Source organism: Pseudophryne corroboree, chromosome 4, assembly GCF_028390025.1.
Source record: "Pseudophryne corroboree isolate aPseCor3 chromosome 4, aPseCor3.hap2, whole genome shotgun sequence".
NCBI lineage: Eukaryota > Metazoa > Chordata > Amphibia > Anura > Myobatrachidae > Pseudophryne > Pseudophryne corroboree.
In genome coordinates, this window is record NC_086447.1 from 868,384,996 (window position 1) to 868,406,399 (window position 21,404).

The following is a 21,404-nucleotide window of genomic DNA, read 5'->3' on the forward strand; positions in this document are numbered from 1 at the left end:
CAGAGGTACATCCACGTCCAGAGGTAAATCCACGTTCTTGGCAAAAAAACAAACCGAACACCGATCCATACCGGACTAGAAAGGGGTCCAATGTTTTCACATCAGACCCCTTTCTCCCGAATGCCGGGACATCACGTGACTCCTGTCACTGACGTCCCTTCAGCCAATCAGGAAGCGCTACTTCCGTGGCGCTCACCTGATTGGCTGTCCGCTGTCTGTACTGTGACAGCGCATCGCAAAGCTGCTCCATTACTTTCAATGGTGGGAACTTTGCGGGTAGCGGTGGGGTCACCCGCCGGTCAGCCGCTGACCGGCGGGTGACCTCACCGCTAGCCGCTAAGTTCCCACCATTGAATATAATGGAGGGAGCTGTGCGATGCGCTGTCACAGTGCAGACAGCGCTCAGCCAATCAGGTGAGCGCAACGAAGTTGCGCTTCCTGATTGGCTTAGAGACCTGTCAGTGACAGCTGTCACTGACAGGTCTCATTCGTGGAAAGGTGTCCCATGTGTCAGCATGGGACCCCTTTCAGTCCGTTTTTGGTGCGGGTATTTGCGTTTTCTTATTTTGCCAAGTCCGTGGATTTATCTCTGGACCATGGTTGAGGTGAGTATTTTGAACTTTTCTTTACAGGTATCCGTGGATTCTACATGGAGAAGAGGACCGATGTCGGCGTGTGAACATAGGTAAGTATGTGTGTGTCGACGTATGAAATAAAGTTTTACTGTCGACGGTGTGTGTGTCCTGTTTTTATTTGGGTATTTTTTTCCCAGTAGTACTACAGGTACCAGCGGGCCCGTTTTTCTCCCGCATGCTGGTACTTGTGGTTCTCCAAGTACCAGCTTGCGGGGGAGGCTTGCTGGGACTTGTAGTACTATTGGAAAAAACAATATCTTTTTATTATCACAAAGGCTATCAGCCCCCCCATCCGCAGCCCATTGGATGGGGGGGGACAGCCTCGGGCTTCACCCCTGGCCCTTGGGTGGCTGGGGGGGGGGGACCCCTTGATTGAAGGGGTCCCCACTCCCCCAGGGTACCCCGGCCAGGGGTGACTAGTTGGATATTTGATGCCACGGCCGCAGGGCACGGCATAAAAGTGACCCCCGGCTGTGGCATTATCTGTCCAGCTAGTGGAGCCCGATGCTGGTGTTAAAAATACGGGGGACCCCTACTCTTTTTGTCCCCCGTATTTTTGGCACCAGCACCAGGCGCAGAGCCCGGTGCTGGTTTTAAAAATACGGGGGATCCCCTGTCAATTTTTTCCCCGCATTTTTAGAACCAGGACCAGCTCAATGAGCCCGAGGCTGGTTATGCTTTGGAGGGGGGACCCCACGCCATTTTTTTTTATGATTTTACCCTTCCAGCATAAAAAAAAAAATAAAAATAAAAAAAATATTTTAAAAAATATATAAATAATATTTGTGCCTCCCAAAAAAAAAAAAAAAAAAAAGTACCTAATCCCTTCTAATATAAATAGATCTGCTATTCCCAAAAAAAAAACACCAAAAAAAACATGTTTAAAATTTTTTTATTTGTTTTCACCCTCCAAAGTGTGGCGGATTGAAAATGACGAATTTGCTGTCTAAAAGCACTGCTGTCGAATTTCAAAACTTGAATTGAATATGCTTTGGTCGAATTGCAGCACTTGTATCATTGCAGAAAAGTCGAATTTGCAAAAATTCGAATTTCAAAAAGTCGAATTTTGAAAGTCCGTTTTTTGGTCGGAAAGCACTGGATTGCATAGGGGAATTTTTTTTTTTGGTCGAAAATGACCCGAAATTCGACAATTTCGGGAATTCGACCACAATTGCATATACCCCTTTGACTCCAGTTGAAGAGAGCGCTGATTGTGGTTGTATACCACTGGGGAAAGGAATCTACTAAGCAGGAAGGAAACTGCTCTCTGACCAGGTCAGCTGTAGTATCTGGCTTCAGTATGCAGTCACAGATTAGCCTGTGTGAGCAGAGATGTCAACCTATGGAATGCTCTGTTATAATGTGTACATTGTATATAGATACATAATGGGCATAAATTCTGGGTGAAACTGCCCATAAGCATTTTTTTTTTTTTTAAATAGAGTAATTTTTTATTCAACAGCATAATAAAGATACAGACATTTCAGTGAACACTGGGAAGCACGTGTGGTATTACACAATATTCTGAATCACATTTGTCTCCAAGGGTATACATATACGAATAACCTTCCCCGTATTGCTTTTCCCGTGCAGTTTTCCCACCATATACATATTTCTCTATCGTCCTAAGTGGATGCTGGGGTTCCTGAAAGGACCATGGGGAATAGCGGCTCCGCAGGAGACAGGGCACAAAAAAGTAAAGCTTTACTAGGTCAGGTGGTGTGCACTGGCTCCTCCCCCCATGACCCTCCTCCAGACTCCAGTTAGATTTTGTGCCCGAACGAGAAGGGTGCAATCTAGGTGGCTCTCCTAAAGAGCTGCTTAGAGAAAGTTTAGTTTAGGTTTTTTTCTTTACAGTGAGTCCTGCTGGCAACAGGATCACTGCAACGTGGGACTTAGGGGGAAAGTAGTAAACTCACCTGCATGCAGAGTGGATTTGCTGCTTGGCTACTGGACACCATTAGCTCCAGAGGGATCGAACACAGGCCCAGCCGTGGAGTCCGGTCCCGGAGCCGCGCCGCCGACCCCCTTGCAGATGCTGAAGCGTGAAGAGGTCCGGAAACCGGCGGCTGAAGACTCCTCAGTCTTCATAAGGTAGCGCACAGCACTGCAGCTGTGCGCCATTTTCCTCTCAGCACACTTCACTGGGCAGTCACTGAGGGTGCAGAGCGCTGGGGGGGGGCGCTCTGAGAGGCAAATATAAACCTTATACAAGGCTAAAAATACCTCACATATAGCCCATAGGGGCTATATGGAGATATTTAACCCCTGCCTGACTGGAAAAATAGCGGGAGAAGAACCCGCCGAAAAAGGGGCGGGGCCTATCTCCTCAGCACACGGCGCCATTTTCTGTCACAGCTCCGCTGGTCAGAACGGCTCCCAGGTCTCTCCCCTGCACTGCACTACAGAAACAGGGTAAAACAGAGAGGGGGGGCACATTAATGGCTATATATATATATATTAAAGCAGCTATAAGGGAGCACTTAATATAAGGATATCCCTTGTATATATAGCGCTTTGTGGTGTGTGCTGGCAGACTCTCCCTCTGTCTCCCCAAAAGGGCTAGTGGGTCCTGTCTTCATTAGAGCATTCCCTGTGAGTTTGCGGTGTGTGTCGGTACGTGGTGTCGACATGTATGAGGACGATATTGGTGTGGAGGCGGAGCAATTGCCAAATATGCAGATGTCACCCCCCAGGGGGTCGACACCAGAATGGATGCCTTTATTTGTGGAATTACGTGATGGTTTATCTTCCCTTAAACAGTCAGTTGAGGACATGAGGCGGCCGGACAATCAATTAATGCCTGTCCAGGCGCCTCAAACACCGTCAGGGGCTGTAAAACGCCCTTTGCCTCAGTCGGTCGACACAGACCCAGACACGGGCACTGATTCCAGTGACGACGGTAGAAATTCAAACGTATTTTCCAGTAGGGCCACACGTTATATGATTTTGGCAATGAAGGAGACGTTACATTTAGCTGATACTACAGATACCGTAAAACAGGGTATTATGTATGGTGTGAAAAAACTACAAACAGTTTTTCCTGAATCAGAAGAATTAAATGACGTGTGTGATGAAGCGTGGGTTGCTCCTGATAAAAAGTTGATAATTTCAAAAAAGTTATTGGCATTATACCCTTTCCCGCCAGAGGTTAGGGCGCGCTGGGAAACACCCCCTAAGGTGGACAAGGCGCTCACACGCTTATCCAAACAAGTGGCGTTACCCTCTCCTGAGACGGCCGCACTTAAGGATCCATCAGATAGAAAGATGGAAGTTATTCAAAAGAATATATACACACATGCAGGTGTTATACTACGACCAGCTATAGCAACTGCCTGGATGTGCAGTGCTGGAGTAGTTTGGTCAGAATCCCTGATTGAAAATATTGATACCCTAGATAGGGACAATGTTTTACTGTCGTTAGAACAAATAAAGGATGCATTTATCTATATGCGTGATGCACAGAGGGATATTTGCACACTGGCATCTCGGGTGAGTGCTATGTCCATTTCAGCCAGAAGAGCCTTATGGACACGACAGTGGACAGGCGATGCGGATTCAAAACGTCACATGGAGGTTTTGCCGTATAAAGGGGAGGAGTTATTTGGAGTTGGTCTATCAGACTTGGTGGCCACGGCTACTGCCGGGAAATCCACTTTTTTACCTCAAGTCACTCCCCAACAGAGAAAGGCACCGACCTTTCAACCGCAGCCTTTTCGCTCCTACAAAAATAAGAGAGCAAAGGGCTTGTCGTACCTGCCACGAGGCAGAGGAAGAGGGAAGAGACACCAACAGGCAGCTCCTTCCCAGGAACAGAAGCCCTCCCCGGCTCCTGCAAAAACCTCAGCATGACGCTGGGGCCTCTCAAGCGGACTCGGGGACAGTGGGGGGCCGTCTCAAAAATTACAGCGCGCAGTGGGCTCACTCGCAGGTAGACCCCTGGATCCTGCAGATAATATCTCAGGGGTACAGGTTGGAATTAGAGACGGATCCTCCTCATCGTTTCCTGAAGTCTGCCTTACCAACCGTCTCTTCCGAAAGGGAGAGGGTGTTGGAAGCCATTCACAAGCTGTACGCTCAGCAGGTGATAGTCAAAGTACCCCTATTACAACAAGGAAAGGGGTATTATTCCACTCTACCGAAGCCGGATGGCTCGGTAAGGCCTATTCTAAATCTGAAGTCCTTGAACATCTACATAAAAAAGTTCAAGTTCAAGATGGAGTCACTCAGAGCAGTGATAGCGAACCTGGAAGAAGGGGACTTTATGGTATCCTTGGACATCAAGGATGCGTATCTACACGTTCCGATTTACCCCGCACACCAGGGGTACCTCAGGTTCATTGTTCAAAACTGTCACTATCAGTTTCAGACGCTGCCGTTCGGATTGTCCACGGCGCCTCGGGTCTTTACCAAGGTAATGGCCGAGATGATGATTCTTCTTCGAAGAAAAGGCGTATTAGTTATCCCATACTTGGACGATCTCCTAATAAGGGCAAGGTCCAGAGAACAGCTGGAGACAGCTTTAGCACTATCTCAAGAGGTGCTAAAACAACACGGGTGGATTCTGAATATTCCAAAATCCCATTTAATCCCGACAACTCGTCTGCTGTTCCTAGGAATGATTCTGGACACGGTTCAGAAAAAGGTTTTCCTTCCAGAGGAAAAAGCCAAGGAGTTATCCGATCTGGTCAGGAACCTCCTAAAACCAGGAAAAGTGTCAGTACATCAATGCACAAGAGTCCTGGGAAAAATGGTGGCTTCTTACGAAGCAATTCCATTCGGCAGATTCCATGCAAGAATATTCCAAAGGGATCTGTTGGACAAATGGTCAGGGTCACATCTGCAGATGCACCTGCGAATAACCCTGTCACCAAAGACAAGGGTGTCACTTCTGTGGTGGTTGCAGAAGGCTCACCTATTAGAAGGCCGCAGATTCGGCATTCAGGATTGGATCCTGGTAACCACGGACGCCAGCCTGAGAGGCTGGGGAGCAGTCACACAAGGAAGAAACTTCCAGGGAGTATGGACGAGTCTGGAAAAGTCTCTTCACATAAACATTCTGGAACTAAGAGCAATCTACAATGCTCTAAGCCAGGCGGAACTTCTCCTGCAAGGAAAGCCGGTGTTGATTCAGTCGGACAACATCACGGCGGTCGCCCATGTAAACAGGCAGGGCGGCACAAGAAGCAGGAGTGCAATGGCAGAAGCTGCCAAGATTCTTCGCTGGGCGGAGAATCACGTAATAGCACTGTCAGCAGTGTTCATCCCGGGCGTGGACAACTGGGAAGCAGACTTCCTCAGCAGACACGATCTTCATCCGGGAGAGTGGGGTCTACATCCAGAAGTCTTCAACATGTTAATAGACCGTTGGGAAAGACCAATTGTAGACATGATGGCGTCTCGCCTCAACAAGAAACTGGACAAATATTGCGCCAGGTCAAGAGATCCACAGGCAATAGCTGTGGACGCACTGGTAACTCCTTGGGTGTACCAGTCAGTGTATGTGTTTCCTCCTCTGCCGCTCATACCAAAGGTATTGAAGATCATACGGCAAAGAAGAGTAAGAACAATACTAGTGGTTCCGGATTGGCCGAGAAGGACTTGGTATCCGGAACTTCAAGAGATGCTCACGGACGAACCGTGGCCTCTACCTCTGAGAAGGGACCTGCTACAGCAGGGTCCCTGTCTTTTTCAAGACTTACCGCGGCTGCGTTTGACGGCATGGCGGTTGAACGCCAGATCCTAAAAGGGAAAGGCATTCCAGAAGAAGTCATTCCTACCTTGATTAAGGCACGGAAGGAAGTCACCGTGAAACATTATCACCGCATTTGGCGAAAATATGTAGCGTGGTGCGAGGATCGGAGGGTTCCGACGGAGGAATTCCAACTGGGTCGTTTCCTACATTTCCTGCAATCAGGATTATCTATGGGTCTCAAATTGGGATCCATTAAGGTTCAAATTTCGGCCCTGTCAATATTCTTCCAAAAAGAATTGGCCTCTGTCCCTGAGGTCCAGACTTTTGTCAAGGGAGTACTGCATATACAGCCTCCTGTGGTGCCTCCGGTGGCACCGTGGGATCTAAATGTAGTTTTAGATTTCCTCAAATCCCATTGGTTTGAACCATTGAAAAAGGTGGATTTGAAATATCTCACATTGAAAGTGACTATGTTACTAGCCCTGGCCTCTGCCAGGAGAGTATCTGAATTGGCGGCTTTATCTTATAAAAGTCCTTATCTAATCTTCCATTCGGATAGGGCAGAACTGCGGACTCGTCCGCATTTTCTCCCTAAAGTGGTATCAGCATTTCATCTGAACCAACCTATTGTGGTGCCTGCGGCCACTAGCGACTTGGAGGACTCCAAGTTGTTGGACGTTGTCAGAGCCTTAAAAATATACATTGCAAGGACGGCTGGAGTCAGAAAATCTGACTCGCTGTTTATATTGTATGCACCCAACAAGTTGGGCGCACCTGCTTCTAAGCAGTCGATTGCTCGTTGGATTTGTAACACAATTCAACTTGCACATTCTGTGGCAGGCCTGCCACAGCCTAAAACTGTAAAAGCCCACTCCACAAGGAAGGTGGGCTCATCTTGGGCGGCTGCCCGAGGGGTCTCGGCATTACAACTCTGCCGAGCAGCTACGTGGTCGGGGGAGAACACGTTTGTAAAATTTTACAAATTTGATACCCTGGCAAAGGAGGACCTGGAGTTCTCTCATTCGGTGCTGCAGAGTCATCCGCACTCTCCCGCCCGTTTGGGAGCTTTGGTATAATCCCCATGGTCCTTTCAGGAACCCCAGCATCCACTTAGGACGATAGAGAAAATAAGAATTTACTTACCGATAATTCTATTTCTCGGAGTCCGTAGTGGATGCTGGGCGCCCATCCCAAGTGCGGATTATCTGCAATACTTGTACATAGTTATTGTTAACTAATTCGGGTTATTGTTAAGGAGCCATCTTTAAGAGGCCCTTTCTGTTGTCATACTGTTAACTGGGTTTAGATCACAAGTTGTACGGTGTGATTGGTGTGGCTGGTATGAGTCTTACCCGGGATTCAAAATGCCTCCCTTATTGTGTATGCTCGTCCGGGCACAGTACCTAACTGGAGTCTGGAGGAGGGTCATGGGGGGAGGAGCCAGTGCACACCACCTGACCTAGTAAAGCTTTACTTTTTTGTGCCCTGTCTCCTGCGGAGCCGCTATTCCCCATGGTCCTTTCAGGAACCCCAGCATCCACTACGGACTCCGAGAAATAGAATTATCGGTAAGTAAATTCTTATTATATAAAAGATGCTATAAGGGAGAAACACTTATATAAGGTTGTCCCTATATAATTATAGCGTTTTTGGTGTGTGCTGGCAGACTCTCCCTCTGTCTCCCCAAAGGGCTAGTGGGTCCTGTCCTCTGTCAGAGCATTCCCGGTGTGTGTGCTGTGTGTCGGTACGTGTGTGTCGACATGTATGAGGACGATGTTGGTGAGGAGGCGGAGAAATTGCCTGTAATGGTGATGTCACTCTCTAGGGAGTCGACACCGGAATGGATGGCTTATTTAGAGAATTACGTGAGAATGTCAACACGCTGCAAGGTCGGTTGACGACATGAGACGGCCGACAATCTATTAGGACCGGTCCAGGCGTCTCAGAAACACCGTCAGGGGTTTTAAAAACGCCCATTTACCTCAGTCGGTCGACACAGACACAGACACGGACACTGAATACAGTGTCGACGGTGAATAAACAAACGTATTTCTCATTAGGGCCACACGTTAAGGGCAATGAAGGAGGTGTTACGTGTTTCTGATACTACAAGTACCACAAGAAAGGGTATTATGTGGGAGTGAAAAAACTACCTGTAGTTTTTCCTGAATCAGATAAAATAAAATGAAGTGTGTGATGATGCGTAGGGTTACCCCGATAGCAAATATTGGCGTTATACCCTTTCCCGCCAGAAATTAGGGTACGTTGGGAAACACCCCTTAGGGTGATAAGGCGCTCACACGCTTATCAAGTGGCGTTACCGTCTCCAGATACGGCCGCCCTCAAGGAGCCAGCTGATAGGAAGCTGGAAAAATATCCTAAAAAGTATATACACACATACGGTGGTTATACTGCGACCAGCGATCGCCATCAGCCTGGAGATGCAGTGCTGGGTTGGCTTGGTCGGATTCCCTGACTGAAAATATTTTATTCATGTAGAGCATTTAATAGGATGCATTCTATATATATGTATGTGAGATGCACAGAGGGATATTTGCTCTCTGGCATCAAGATAAGTGCGTTGTCCATATCTCCCAGAAGATGTCAGGGACACGACAGTGGTCAGGTGATACAGATCCCATACGGCAGATGGAAGTATTGCTGTATAAAGGGAAGGAGTTATTTGGGGGTCGGTCCATCGGACCTGGGGACCACAGCAACAGCTGGGAAATCCAACCTGTTTTACCCCAAGTTACATCTCAGCTAAAAAAGACACCGTCTTTTCAGCCTCAATCTTTCCTTTCCCATGAGGGCATGCAGGCAAAAGGCCAGTCATATCTGCCCAGACATAGAGGTAAGGGAAGTAGACTGCAGCAGGCAGCCCTTTCCCAGGAAAAGAAGCCCTCCACCGCGTCTGCCAAGTCCTCAGCATGACGCTGGGGCCGTGCAAGCGGACTCAAGGTGGGGGGGTAGTCTCAAGAGTCTCAGGGCGCAGTGGGATCACTCGCAAGTTGACCCCTAGATCGTACGAGTATTATCCCAGGGGTAAAGATTGGAGAGTCGAGACATCTTCTCCTCGCAGGTTCCTGAAGTCTGCTTTACCAACGGCTCCCTCCGACAGGGAGGCAGCATTGGAAACAATTCACAAGCTGTATATCCAGCAGGTGATAATCAAAGTACCCCTCCTACGACAAGGAAAAGGGTATTATTTTTCCACACTATATTGTGGTACTGAAGCCAGACGGCTTGGTGACACATAGTCTAAATCTAAAATGTTTTGAACACTTACATAAAAGGTTCAAATCGAGATAAAGTCACTCAGAGCAGTGATAGCGAACCGGAAAAAAGGGGACTATATGGTGTCCCTGGACATCAAGGATTACCTCCATGTCCAAATTTTGTCCTTCTCATCAAGGGTACCTCTGGTTCGTGGTACAGAACTGTCAATATCAGTTTCAGACGATGCCGTTTGAATTATCCACGGCACCCCGGGCCTTTTTACCAAGGTAATGGCCGAAAAGATGTTTCTTCAAAGAAAAAAGGCATCTAAATTATCCCTTACTTGCACGACCTAAAAAGGGCAAGTTCCAGAGAACAGTTGGAGGTCGGAAGAGCACTATCTAAAGTAGTTCTTCGACGGCACGACTGGATTCTAAATATTCCAAGAATCGCAGCTGTTTTCCGACGATACGTCTGCTGTTCCTAGGGATGATTCTGGACACGGTTCAGAAAAAGGTTTTTCTTCCCGAGGAAAAAGCCAAGGAGTTATCCGACCTGTCAGGAACCTCCTAAAACCAGGAAAGGTGTCTGTACATCAATGCACAAGAGTCCTGGGAAAAATGGTGGCTTTTTACGAAGCAATTCCATTCGGCAGATTCCATGCAAGAATTTTCCAAAGGGATCTGTTGGACAAATGGTCAGGGTCGCATCCTCAGATGCACCTGCGAATAACCCTGTCGCCAAGGACAAGGGTATATCTTCTGTGGTGGTTGCAAAAGGCTCATCTATTGGAGGGCCGCAGATTCGGCATACAGGATTTGATCCTGGTGACCACGGACGCCAGCCTGAGAGGTTGGGGAGCAGTCACACAAGGAAGAAACTTCCAGGGGGTATGGACGAACCTGGAAAAGTCTCTTCACATAAACATTCTGGTACTAAGAGCAATCTAAAATGCTCTAAGCCAGGCGGAACCACTCCTGCAAGGAAAACCGGTGTTGATTCAGTCGGACAACATCACGGCGGTCGCCCATGTAAACAGACAGGGCGGCACAAGAAGCAGGAGTGCAATGGCAGAAGCTGCCAACATTCTTCGCTGGGCGGAGAATCACGTAATAGCACTGTCAGCAGTGTTCTTCCCGGGCGTGGACAACTGGGAAGCAGACTTCCTCAGCAGACACGATATTCACCCGGGAGAGGGGGGTCTTCATCCAGAAGTCTTCCACATGCTAATAAACTGTTGGGAAAGACCAATGGTAGACATGATGGCGTCTCGCCTCAACAAGAAACTGGACAAGTATTGCGCCAGGTCAAGAGATCCACAGGCAATAGCTGTGGACGCACTGGTAACACCTTGGGTGTACAAATCAGTATATGTGTTTCCTCCTCTGCCTCTCATACCAAAGGTATTGAAGATTATACGGTGAGGAGGAGTAAGAACAATACTAGTGGCTCCGGATTGGCCAAGAAGGACTTGGTACCCGGAACTTCAAGAGTTGGTCACGGACGACCCGTGCCCTCTACTTCTGAGAAGGGACCTGCTACAACAGGGTCCCTGTCTCTTTCAAGACTTACCGCGGCTGCGTTTGACGGCATGGCGGTTGAACGCCAGATCCTAAAAGGGAAAGGCATTCCAGAAGAAGTCATTCCTACCTTGATTAAGGCAAGGAAGGAAGTCACCGCGAAACATTATCACCGCATTTGGCGAAAATATGTCGCGTGGTGCGAGGATCGGAGTGTTCCGACGGAGGAATTTCAACTGGGTCGTTTCCTACATTTCCTACAATCAGGATTGTCTATGGGTCTCAAATTGAGATCTATTAAGGTTCAAATTTCGGCCCTGTCAATATTCTTCCAAAAAGAATTGGCCTCAGTTCCTGAGGTACAGACTTTTGTTAAAGGAGTACTGCATATACAGCCTCCTGTGGTGCCTCCGGTGGCACCGTGGGATCTAAATGTAGTTTTAGATTTCCTCAAATCCCATTGGTTTGAACCATTGAAAAAGGTGGATTTTAAATATCTCACATGGAAAGTGACTATGTTACTGGCCCTGGCTTCCGCCAGGAGAGTATCTGAATTGACGGCTTTATCTTATAAAAGCCCTTATCTAATCTTCCATTCGGATAGGGCAGAACTGAGGACTCGTCCGCATTTTCTCCCTAAGGTGGTATCAGCGTTTCACCTGAACCAACCTATTGTGGTGCCTGCGGCCACTGGCGACTTGGAGGACTCCAAGTTGTTGGACGTTGTCAGAGCCTTAAAAATATACATTTCAAGGACGGCTGAAGTCAGAAAATCTGACTCGCTGTTGATACTATATGCACCCAACAAGTTGGGTGCCCCTGCTTCTAAGCAGACGATTGCTCGTTGGATTTGTAACACAATTCAACTTGCTCATTCTGTGGCAGGCCTGCCACAGCCTAAATCTGTTAAGGCCCATTCCACAAGGAAGGTGGGCTCATCTTGGGCGGCTGCCCGAGGGGTCTCGGCATTACAATTCTGCCGAGCAGCTACGTGGTCGGGGGAAAACACGTTTGTAAAATTCTACAAATTTGATACCCTGGCAAAAGAGGACTTGGAATTCTCTCATTCGGTGCTGCAGAGTCATCCGCACTCTCCCGCCCGTTTGGGAGCTTTGGTATAATCCCCATGGTCCTTTCAGGAACCCCAGCATCCACTTAGGACGATAGAGAAAATAAGAATTTACTTACCGATAATTCTATTTCTCGGAGTCCGTAGTGGATGCTGGGCGCCCATCCCAAGTGCGGATTATCTGCAATACTGTACATAGTTATTGTTAACAAATTCGGGTTATATTGTTAAGGAGCCATCTTTAAGAGGCTCTTTCTGTTATCATACTGTTAACTGGGTTTAGATCACAAGTTGTACGGTGTGATTGGTGTGGCTGGTATGAGTCTTACCCGGGATTCAAATTGCCTCCCTTATTGTGTACGCTCGTCCGGGCACAGTACCTAACTGGAGTCTGGAGGAGGGTCATAGGGGGAGGAGCCAGTGCACACCACCTGATCTGGTAAAAGCTTTACTTTTTTGTGCCCTGTCTCCTGCGGAGCCGCTATTCCCCATGGTCCTTTCAGGAACCCCAGCATCCACTACGGACTCCGAGAAATAGAATTATCGGTAAGTAAATTCTTATTTTTTTTCTGAGGTCTGTAAGCAGATCGTAATTCACATACTTAACGTTTTAGATATTTTCTCCCCTAACCTTTATTGTAATTACCCCGTCTAGTAGGCCTTATATAGCCCACAACCCCTCTACACCCAAACAAAACCCCTTAAAATGAACTCAAGCCTAGTCAAGCCAAGGTGTGTATGGCGTGGGGTGGCAGCTAGATAGTTAAACAACTACGTTAAAAGAGAGATGAAGGTTCGGCCCAGCGCCCCAAGGCCCTCATAGCGCAACGCAGCGAAGGCCTGTGCTCTCTAAATCTGAAGGGCAAGGGAGGAGTATGTGGAATTGATCCAGGGAGACCATATCTTCTCGTATTTGGTAAGGGCATTATATTTCATATATACATAGCGTTCTTTTAATAGGGTATCGTTTACCAATCCTTTGAAAGCAGGTATCGTGGGAGGACGCGGGGCCATCCATGTCCGCGCAATACACACCTTTGCAAGAGCGCACATACTGCGGGCATACATGTTTTCCCAACTGGACCCATAGTCAGGATCGCCCACCCCCAGAATACAAAATCTCGGAGTCAGCAAACCCCTCGGTATCCCCGTATGTTCCAGAATCGACCCGACCCCAGCCCAGAACACCTGCAGCAACAGGCATTCCCATGCGAGGTGCCAGAATGTGCCTCCGGCAGCCCCGCACTTGGGACAAACATCAACGCTATCAGACCTGAATCTGGCCAGCCTGCTCGGTGTCATGTATGATCTAGGCAGAATGAAAAGCTGTATCTGCTGAAACCGCAGCGATTTGGTGACCTGGCCCGGGTTACCCAGAGCGCCCTCCCAGTCTTCCCCGTCTATGGGACCCAACTCACACTCCCAGCTCTCCCGAAGTTTCGAGAGCGGGTCTACATGTACTGTTTGAAGAAGGTACGAGTAGGTGAAGGAGATCACCTTGACTCGACCCAGTGAGTGTAGAAATGTTTTTATGGGGAAGGGGGTGAGCGCTGGGGGAGAATCTCCGAACTGTGCCCGCAAGGCGTGCCTGAGCTGTAAGAATCTGTAAAAGTGAGAGTTCGGGAGTCCAAACTCCTCCTTTAATTGCTGAAATGATTTCAATGAATCATCGCTATATAACTGGGATAGTGAAACTATCGAATATGAGGCCCACACCTTCTTGCCCTCTAGAGACCCCAGTTCACTAAGCAGTGTGGAGTGCCATAGGGGGGTATCCGGGTCCATACCCTCGTACCCAAGCAGGCCCTTCAATGCCAGCCAAATCTTCATAGCCTGAAAAACAATAGGAGGTGAGAATCTAGAAGGGTTTCCCCCCACCAGGACCTGTGCCGGGGAAAGATCCGGGTAATTGCACCTAAGGAACGCCCAGCCTAGTCCCGCCCCCTCCCCTCCTCGGAGCCACATACCAATATGTGATAACTGAGCAGCATAGTAGTACAATTGGAAGTGGGGCAAGGCCAAGCCGTCTTCCCTTTTTTGTCTGGTAAGGGTGGATAATTTTATTCTAGGTCTTTTATTGGCCCATATCAAGGACGTCATGACACTATTTAATTTCCTGAAGAAGGCTGGAAAGATGTATACAGGGGACTGCAAGAGGACATACAATAGTTTAGGCAAAACTACCATTTTAATGAGGCCGACCCTGCCCGTCATTGTCAATGGAAGCTTACACCAAGCTCTCGATTTGCGCACTACTGTCGGTACAAGAGGGTCAAGGTTTAAGGGCACAAATTCTGATGGGTCGTTAGTAACTAAGATCCCGAGGTACTTAAACTGGTCTGTCCAACACAGCGGTAGGGATATTTTCGGAACCTGGGGGATAGGGCCTATAATGGGCATAATAAATGATTTGGACCAATTTATGCGGAGACCCGAATACCCACCAAAGGTCTCGATGACCCGCAACACAGTGGGCATATCCACCGCATAGTCTCGGAGGAATAACAGCAGGTCATCCGCATAAAGGGCTATTTTGTCAGTGCAGGAACCCGTATCTATACCCCCAATGTCCGGGTGCGACCTAATCAAACAAGCCAGGGGTTCTATGGCTATGGCAAACAGGGCAGGAGAGAGGGGGCATCCCTGTCTGGTGCCCCGTGTCAAAGGGAAGGAGGAGGAAATGTAGCCGTTCACCAGGACCCTGGCGCGTGGATTCTGGTATAACAGTTTGATGCACTGTATAAAGTTTGGGCCGAAGCCCATGTTCCCCATGACTCCCCACAGGTAGGGCCACTCAACGCTGTCAAATGCCTTGGCCGCGTCCAATGAGACCACAGCTGCGTCCGAGGGGAAGTCATGAGGAGCCTGCAAAATAGTGTACAGCCTGCGCAAATTGATGGATGTGGATTTCCCAGGCATGAAGCCGGTTTGATCCGGGTGAATTATAGATTCTATTACTAGGTTGAGCCGGACCGCAAGAATTATCGCCAGGATCTTGGCATCGGTGGGAATAAGGGAGATTGGCCTGTAGGACTCCAATAGATTGGGGTCCTTACCAGGTTTTGGAAGCATTATAAGAATCGCCTCGGACATTGAGGGGGGAAGGCAGCTTGCGGCAAACACATCAACATACGTGTCAAGCAGCTGGGGACCAAAAAACCCAATGTATTGTTTATATAGTTCCGTGGGAATACCGTCACTACCCGGGGATTTTCCACCGCCGATATCACCTCCTCCAGGGTCAGAGGCGCGTCCAAGGCGTCCCTAGCCTCAGGGGAGAGTTTAGAAAGTGGTATTTTTGTCAGGTACAGGTCTAAGTCCTCCGTGGAGCATGTCAGTCGACTATCATATACCTCCCTAAAGTAACGGAGGAACATTTGTGCGATGTCAGGGGTGTTGCCCATAAGCATTTTAAGTGTATGTCCTCTGTTCTTTCTTCTGGGGCTTTGTTGCAACGAGGTGTAGAGGTGGACAAGCTACGTACATGCTTGTACCTGCATTCCTGAATGCACACTGCACCCCAATCCCCTCAGTGTGATTAAGGGATTTGACTACACATCACGGATTTCCTAATCTGACTTACTACTTGTAGCGTGTAATGTAGAGCTCGTAGGCGGGTTATAGCTTCTCTCTATAGGATTGTCTTACCTCCCAGTAATGACATAACGGACCACTACCCCAAGGACATCACAGCCACCAAGAAGAATGTGGAAAATATATATGTATGTGTCTGTTATAAGTTTCACTTTACAGAAGTAGCTCTACAGGAGAGAGGTCATTGTTTGGTATAAAATATGGGTGCACTACATAGTGTCTGAATCTGTATACGAAGTGATGTGATGCTGCGGCCTTGTTTTTTTTTTTTTTCACTCCAAATTCCGTTGTGCTTCATTTTCAACTTACATATTTAAAGCAATTCTCTAGTACACGGTGAGTGGTGTTTTGTTGTGTCTGTGTGAAGATTATGCTACGCCACCTCTTTGAGCATTTCACCCGCGCCCAGCGTCTTGCACTGTATGGGATATAGTTGCTAAGTGTATGCGAACACATCTGTTTGTATGAAACTTCTGCATTACAATAAATCGACCTGGTATTAGGGTGGAAACAACGTTTAACGTTTTGGTTTTTTTACTGCTTATTCTAGAAAAGCCTAATGAGAGATCAGAATCTGAGACCAGCACCCCATACAAAATGATCCAGACTATTGGCCTGTCGGTGGGAGCAGCGGTGGCTTATATCATCATCGTTCTGGGACTCATGTTCTACTGCAAAAAACGAAGGAAAGCAAAAAGAATGTGCAAGAATGAGGGTGAAGAGCCAGAGATGGAGTGTCTGAATGGTGGGTGAGGTTTTGGGGTGTACGACGGCAGGCCTGGCCCGAGAGCAGAGACATATAGGTGATTTTGATGTTTTACTCACTCCAGGCGTCGCTACACTTCAGAATGGGCAGACTACAGCGGAGATCCAAGAGGAGGTACCACTGACCACACTGGGAAACAAGAGGCTGAGTTCTGGTGACAAGATCAACTTTCCCCGCTCTGGCTTGCACCCAATCACTACGCTGGGTATAGAATTACTATGGCTACATCAAATCACAGTATCCGTATTACATTCCCTTTACTGCATTAGTGTAGCAGAGTCGGAGCCCCACTGTATAGGAATATTATCCTATCCTCTCTCTCCAATGAATTTTTCAGTATTTTATAAACTTTTATCCCCTTTACGTCCACTTTTGATTAGCAGAGCATGAGAAATTCCCACCTGCCCCAGATCCTTTTTGTACCAATCACTAATGACTTTAACACTTAATATTGTCTTCATTTTCTGTAGGCCGTGGTGAGTTCGGTGAGGTGTTCCTAGCCAAGGCTCAGGGGATTGACTCTGGGGCAAAAGATGCCGTGGTTCTTGTGAAGACTTTGCAGACCCGCGATGAGCAGTTACAGATGGACTTCAGGAGGGAACTAGACATGTTTTCCAAACTCAACCACAATAACGTTGTGCGTTTGCTTGGCCAGTGTCGTGAAGCTGAGCCTCACTACATGATACTGGAATACGTGGACCTTGTAAGTGGGCACAGAGTAGTTGTTCCAGCACCACTTAATATATATTACTTGCTCAACTAGAGCTTGCTGACAGAGGTCATTACCACACCACTTATTCAGTGTATCTGATTGCGCCAGCTCGGACTCTTCATGAAGTGAGTGTGCAAGGGTTAATCAAAACCAAATAACTTGGCCTGGCTATAGTGATTTAAATCCCCTCTATAATGTACCACACTCCGCCTTATATAGCCCCCCCCCCCTCCTGCAGGCTATCTCAATGCCATGATGCCGGCATCGTTATGGGCACCAGCGGTGTCCTGACCGCCAGTCATGCATACCCAACCCGTTACCTGGTGGTTTTAAAGTGACTGTCCCTAATCTCCTCTGACATGACACGAGAGGTTTGTAAGCTGGTTACCCCCGTGAAACAACTCTACAACTCCCAATACTTAACACTTCACGTCGACTTCCCTGGAGTGTATTGTCTTTACACAACTTGGCCATAATCTTTAAACCCATATTGGATATCACTAATCTAACTGTAGGTCTGGCGGAGATGCTTCATCGCTGTGAAGGCTTGCTCCTACCTCAGTCTACATGAAGTATGTTATGCTGCTGAGTGCTGGGATGCAAGAGATATATGTGAACCCCTTACGTTAGGAATAAGTTCAGAAATAGGTGCAAAGTAATGTTCCATTTTATAACGCATAGCATTTAGCAAATATATCTGCCCTTGTGGTCAGCTGCATAAGACTGGACAAACGTTACATCAAAGGATATATGTAATTCGTCAGGAAACCAGTTTTTTCTTTCCTGGTTCCCCCTGTGGACAAACTGTTCACACCTTAATCCTTGAGGTCTTTTGTAGTAAATGATCCTTTGAAATGTGTCAGTAGTAGAGGACATTGAAAGCAAATCACCTCATGAACATTTAAAACCCATGGTCTAGGATGCCCATAGGTAATTTATTAATACATTGACAACAGGTACAATATGACTGAGTTTAATATGACTGCTGATGGGGCATGTGCTGTTTTAGAAGTCCTCAATGAATAAGTGAATTCTTTTTGTATTCATTTTCTGTCCAGTTGGCGTTCTGTGTTGTCGCACGTGTTTTAACACAGTCCTTGCCTGGTCCTCCTTAAGTGTTGCATGATTCCCCGCCGTCCCTGTTTGCTTACATTAATAACTTGTGTTTATATGCTTGTCACTTCAGGGAGATCTGAAGCAGTTCTTGCGCATCTCGAAGAGCAAAGATGAGAAATTGAAGGCTCTCAGCACCAAACAGAAGGTGAGATCAGTGGATTCCTGGGTGGCTTAAACCAGAGCATGTGTATTCTACTATAATAAAAATGTTCCTGGATAGTGTAACTTGGACAGAAAGTAAATGATACTTTCCCGAGATGTTTCCCCCAGTTTCACATGAACAATGTCTGCCATAGTGGCGGGGTGGAAAGACACATGATTAACTCTACTGTTGCATTGGCTGAACTGATGGACTTACAGTGAGGAGCAGTTTTGCGTTTGATAAACCGCCAGGGTACAGTCCCACTAGGAATCTACTGCAGTCATGCTGGGTTTCTGTAGCAGATTTAGGAGTGTCGGTAGCAATGTGGGGAGAAATTAGGGAGCAGCTTCTGATAGTATAGGCTCCAGGAAAGACACTCAACAGTATACTTCAGTGATAGCTGTGTATGGACAGAGAGTGGCACCTTTATTCCATCTATAGTGCGCTGTGGTCCATCCTATGGCCACACAGAGCCTATGATGGCTGGACGAGGTGAGACCATTGCTCGTGTCTCAGGCCCCTATGGGGAAAAGTGTCCACACTAAAACTTCCTGAGAAGATTGCTTACGTGTAGCCTCATGTGGCTGATTATTGACGTAAACTGCAGTTACTCCCCCTGTGCTCTGTACATTATATGCCACTTCTCTCCCCTGCAGGTGTCGCTGTGCTCACAGGTAGCTCAGGGAATGGAACATTTGTCCAACAGTCGCTTTGTACACAAGGACTTGGCTGCTCGGAACTGTCTTGTTAGTGCCCAGCGTGTAGTGAAAGTGTCCGCCTTGGGGCTTAACAAGGATGTGTACAACAGGTGGGTTTCACAGTACTTTGACACGTATGTGGTAACTTACTATGAACTGGGGAAACAAGTGTTTATATAACATGAAGTGAATGTTTTTTGTTTTTCTCTTTCATCCACTAGGGGACACTGGAGTCCTATACAGTAGGGGTGTGAAGCTTGCAACCGGAGGTGTGGCACAATCTAAAATTAGCATGGTCTGCACAGCCGGCTCCTCCCCCTTCACATCCCTCCTCCCTCAGTTTGGAAAATTGTGCTGGAGGTACAGCACGTGGAGCACTGAGCTCCTGACTAAAATTCATACAAGTGTGCTGCGTCCACCTAATAAAAGGAAGACAAAGCCGCTTTATATTGGAGAGACAAAGATCCCTTTTGAAGGGACCGGCATCTCTCCACAGGGGATCCTCCAACATCTAATAGTGAGTACTGGTCGATGTTGAGGTAGAAGACGTAGCTTAGGCTAGGTTCTTTCATTACTTTTTATTTATTTATTTTCTCATCTCTCCTCATTTAAATGCTTTATTAAACTCCCCTCATAATTGAAGCGGTAAAGACATCTTAGAAAGCTGTCCACAGCCGGCGCGCGGGAGCTAATTGCGGCGCGAGGCTCGGCGTGTGTTCCCTGTGTGCAGGGAGGGACGGCAGGGCGGCGCGCTGTAGAGAGCAATAAGAGCTGTCCCGACGTGCACCAGCCAGCGGGATGGGGAGAAGCGCCGAGCGGCTGAACAGTTATCAGCAGCGTGCGGCGGTACCAGTAGTCCTCTTTTCTGTACAGAGTACACTAATGCCTTTAAGTTAAGGGGTAGAGAGAGAGCCATAAGCCGCGTTCAGCAGCACTTTTCTTATACAGTACATGGGCATTTTAAGAATTGGCGGCAATTCTTAATATTATTTAAGGCGCCAGTTTGAGGGTAAGGATGGGTCCTCCCCCCTCTGTGAAAAACGTGGGGGAAGGTCTTATTACTGGAAGAGCTCCCCCTGCTGCTCTGACTTACACTTTCTTAACTCATACACTTTGTTGGACCCACTTCAGTCAGGCTTCCGTTCCCAACATTCCACAGAGACGGCACTGACTAAAGTGGTTAATGATTTGGTCACTACGAAGTCTAAAGGCCACTACTCACTACTTATTCTTCTAGATCTATCTGCTGCATTTGACACTGTAGACCACTCTCTTCTCATACAGACACTACAATCCCTAGGTCTTAAAGACACAGCCCTTTCTTGGTTCCTATCGTACCTATCTAATCGCTCCTTCAGTGTTCGCTTCTCTGAATCTACCTCCTCTTCGCTACCTCTTTCAGTTGGAGTACCGCAAGGCTCAGTCTTGGGTCCTCTGCTTTTCTCTATCTATACCTCATCTCTTGGTAAACTAATCAGCTCTTTTGGTTTTCAGTATCATCTGTACGCAGATGATACTCAAATCTACCTATCCTCCCCTGACTTGTCCCTATCTGTACTGGGCCGTGTCACTGAATGCCTTTCTGCCATCTCATCCTGGATGACATCTCGCCACCTCAAACTTAATATTTCAAAGACAGAGTTAATTATATTTCCACCGGCCAATAGTAGGTACCAACCTGATATCTCTATCACTGTTGAAAACTCTACTATCTACCCTACCCCACAAGCTCGCTGCCTAGGTGTCATCCTTGACTCTGATCTGTCCTTTGTTCCCCACATTCAATCTGTCTCAAGATCATGTTACATGCATCTAAAAAACATATCCAAAATACGACCATACCTTACACAAGACACTGCTAAAACTCTAATCCACGCTCTCATTATCTCCCGCATTGATTATTGCAATAGTCTCCTAACTGGTCTTCCCAAAACGAGACTCTCACCACTACAATCCATTCTGAATGCAGCGGCGAGGCTCCTCTTCCTCGCTAGACGTTCATCGTCTGCAGATCCACTCTGTCAGTCCCTCCATTGGTTACCTGTACTCTACCGCATTCAATATAAAATACTTTTACTCACACACAAGGCCATTAACCAAACTACACCAATGTACATCACTTCGCTTATCACAAAATATCTCCCAACCCGACCTCTGCGCTCTTCACAAGATCTGCGTCTCTCATCCACACTCATTACTCGCTCCCACTCACGACTGCAGGACTTTCATCGGGCTGCA

At 47.5% G+C, this 21,404-nt stretch overlaps 1 protein-coding gene across 1 annotated transcript in view; it reads left to right on the top strand.

Moving 5' to 3' along the window:
* PTK7 (protein tyrosine kinase 7 (inactive)) overlaps nucleotides 1-21,404 on the top strand; it is a 70,711-nt gene that overhangs the window by 41,283 nt on the left and 8,024 nt on the right. Inside the window, exons 14-18 of the mRNA XM_063918746.1 lie at nucleotides 16,283-16,477; nucleotides 16,563-16,703; nucleotides 16,969-17,201; nucleotides 18,397-18,471; nucleotides 19,125-19,276. Of these exons, the coding sequence (XP_063774816.1) occupies nucleotides 16,283-16,477; nucleotides 16,563-16,703; nucleotides 16,969-17,201; nucleotides 18,397-18,471; nucleotides 19,125-19,276 (796 nt within the window). The remainder of the gene's footprint in view (nucleotides 1-16,282; nucleotides 16,478-16,562; nucleotides 16,704-16,968; nucleotides 17,202-18,396; nucleotides 18,472-19,124; nucleotides 19,277-21,404) is intronic.